The sequence below is a fragment of the Ochotona curzoniae genome, unplaced genomic scaffold, assembly GCF_017591425.1.
Source record: "Ochotona curzoniae isolate NIBS_2020 unplaced genomic scaffold, NIBS_Ocur_1.0 contig_3819, whole genome shotgun sequence".
NCBI classification, from domain to species: Eukaryota; Metazoa; Chordata; class Mammalia; order Lagomorpha; family Ochotonidae; genus Ochotona; species Ochotona curzoniae.
Genome location: NW_024466004.1, coordinates 16624091 through 16627313, shown reverse-complemented (window position 1 = coordinate 16627313; position 3223 = coordinate 16624091). Strand labels below are relative to the sequence as shown.

The window sequence follows — 3223 nt, the reverse complement described above, 5'->3', positions numbered from 1 at the left end:
CAATCATATTTGATAATCTAGATCTTTTTAGGATTGTCTTGATGCTAGAGTCACGCTTCCATAAACTGTGCCTCCAGTTTAACGTAAGTTTTCACATTTGTTTTTGAGGATTAGTCTTTTATGTCACTAAAACACTATTACCAAAAGAGTCCCTCAATGTAACACTTCAAAGTCCAAAGCACAGTCAAAATCATACCGCATCTTCTGTTTTCTTTTCCTTTCCCTCTCTTTCCTTTTTAGCAAGCTCTTGCCTGTGACAGTTTTTTGCCAACATGGCACCCAAAAAGAAGAGTGTCAAAAAGAACAAAGGAGACATCAATGAGATGACTATAATTGTCGAAGACAGTCCTCTCAGCAAACTGAACACCCTGAATGGGCTGCTGGAGGGAGGTAATGGCCTTCACTGCATTTCTTCTGAACTGACAGATGCTTCTTACGGCCCCAACCTCCTGGAAGGCTTAAGCAAGATGCGGCAGGAGAGCTTCCTCTGTGATTTAGTCATTGGTACCAAAACCAAATCCTTTGATGTTCATAAGTCAGTGATGGCTTCATGCAGTGAGTATTTTTACAACATCCTGAAAAGAGACCCATCAACTCAAAGGGTGGATCTCAACGATATCTCGCCGCTGGGCCTGGCCACGGTCATTGCCTACGCCTACACTGGGAAGCTGACGCTCTCCTTGTATACGATAGGAAGCATCATTTCTGCTGCTGTTTATCTGCAGATCCATACGCTGGTAAAGATGTGCAGTGATTTTCTAATACGAGAGATGACTGTTGAGAACTGCATGTATGTGGTTAACATTGCTGAAACGTACTCCCTGAAAACGGCAAAAGCAGCAGCCCAGAAATTTTTACGGGATAACTTCCTCGAATTTGCAGAGTCAGATCAATTTATGAAACTCACTTTTGAACAAATTAACGAACTGCTTATGGATGATGATTTACAGTTGCCTTCTGAGATAGTCGCATTCCAGACTGCAATGAAATGGCTAGAATTTGACCAAAAGAGAGTGAAATATGCTGCTGATCTTTTGAGCAATATTCGCTTTGGAACCATCTCTGCCCAAGACCTGGTCAATTACGTTCAATCTGTACCCAGAATGATGCAAGATGCTGACTGCCATAAACTCCTTGTCGATGCTATGAACTATCACTTACTCCCGTATCATCAAAACACACTGCAGTCTAGGAGAACAAGAATCCGAGGCGGCTGCCGAGTCCTGGTCACTGTAGGGGGACGCCCAGGCCTCACTGAGAAGTCCCTGAGTCGAGATGTCTTGTATAGAGACCCTGAAAATGGATGGAGCAAGCTTACAGAGATGCCGGCCAAGAGTTTTAATCAGTGTGTGGCTGTGATGGATGGATTTCTTTATGTGGCTGGTGGTGAAGACCAGAATGACGCAAGAAATCAAGCCAAGCATGCAGTCAGCAATTTCTGCAGGTACTGGATCACTGAGGATAGAGTGGGACAGTTCAGAATTATGGGGAAATTTCTCTGACATAGAAGTGAATTATACCTATAGCTTAGTTCATTGGCTGTGTAAATCAACAGTGAGCCACAATAATGCCACCTTATGTAGGGAGAGCACTTTCTATTGCATCGAGAATCACATATATTAGGCACTCTAGGTTTCTAAAAGGAGTCTATAAAGTAAGCAGGATTCTTTTGAATTTGCATATATGAATCCTTATACCCAGAGAAGTTATACTACCAATAATTGGCAATTTCTATATGCTACTGCATAATGGATCATTTGAACATAGACACGGAAAACCCCATTCTGTGGGCTCTTCTCCAAGTGGCCAGAGAAGAAAGTGGTCATATGGACAGAGGGTGGGGATGGGAGTCACTAGTGCATTCCTAGCCTTGACTAAGTGCCTCTCATTCTTACCGGTTCAGAGAGATACACAACCACCTACAGGGAGGTGCTGGACTAAGTCTCTCACCTCCTGGCAGGGACAGGGTCAGCATCTCCACATTAGCCTTTACCAAGTTCCCCAGCTTCTCTGGCAGCTGCCAACAAAGCATGTCATGTCTCTTCTGCATTTCCAGATACGACCCCCGCTTCAACAGCTGGATCCACTTGGCTAGCATGAACCACAAGCGCACGCACTTCAGCCTCAGCGTGTTCAACGGGCTTCTTTACGCAGCAGGTGGCCGCAACGCAGAGGGCAGCCTGGCCTCGTTGGAGTGCTATGTGCCCTCCACTAACCAGTGGCAGCCCAAGACGCCCCTGGAAGTGGCACGCTGCTGCCACGCCAGCGCAGTGGCTGATGGCCGAGTGCTGGTGACTGGTGGCTACATAGGCAACGCGTACTCGCGCTCCGTGTGCGCCTATGACCCAGCCAGCGACTCCTGGCAGGAGCTGCCAGCCCTGAGCACGCCCCGAGGCTGGCACTGCGCAGTCACGCTGAGCGATCGGGTGTATGTAATGGGGGGCAGCCAGGTGGGGCCGCGAGGGGAACGCGTGGACGTGCTGACCGTGGAGTGCTACAGCCCGGCCACAGGCCAGTGGAGCTATGCGGCCCCACTGCAGGTGGGCGTGAGCACGGCAGGTGCCTCTGCCCTGCACGGCCGCGCCTACCTGGTAGGAGGCTGGAACGAGGGCGAGAAGAAGTACAAGAAGTGTATCCAATGCTTCAACCCAGAGCTCAACCAGTGGACGGAGGACGACGAGCTGCCCGAGGCAACCGTGGGCGTGTCCTGCTGCACCCTTTCAATGCCCAACAGCGTGACTCGGGAATCCCGGGCCAGCTCGGTGTCCTCCGTGCCAGTCAGTATCTGAGCCCAGACAGGTGCGGGCATGCGAGGAAGAACGCGTATGTATGCTTGGTTAACCTTTGGGGTTAGCAAAAAGGAAAATATGTAACATTTACTACAATAGCTATGTCTTTAAACACATCCAGGCAGTGCCTTGGTAGCTTTAAATTCCTAATATGGCATAATCTACCTCTGTTTACTGTTTATCCTTTTTTTTCTCTCTCTCTCTTTAGCACAACACAGGGTTCTAGCTCACAAAAGAAACAGGATTTAACTCAGTGACCACTAGGTGGCAGGAGGAACACGCTGCTCTTAAAGTATAACCCCTACACTCAACATTGGAGATTTTTCTTCTACACGTAGGTACACGCGAAGCTTATTTTTATATCCAAAAGCTACTTTTCCTCTAAGAAGTTAGAAATCTTCATGTGTAGATTTTATTTATTTTAAAACCATTTA

General features: G+C 47.7%; 1 protein-coding gene across 1 annotated transcript; it reads left to right on the top strand.

Annotated features, from left to right (window-relative positions):
- The first annotated feature begins 247 nt into the window (after positions 1 to 247).
- KLHL31 (kelch like family member 31) lies at positions 248 to 2817 on the top strand. Its single transcript, XM_040983017.1, has 2 exons — positions 248 to 1444; positions 2057 to 2817. The coding sequence occupies exons 1-2, from the start codon at positions 273 to 275 to the stop codon at positions 2787 to 2789; spliced, it is 1905 nt and encodes a 634-aa protein (XP_040838951.1). The 5' UTR covers positions 248 to 272; the 3' UTR covers positions 2790 to 2817.
- The last annotated feature ends 406 nt before the right edge of the window (positions 2818 to 3223 follow it).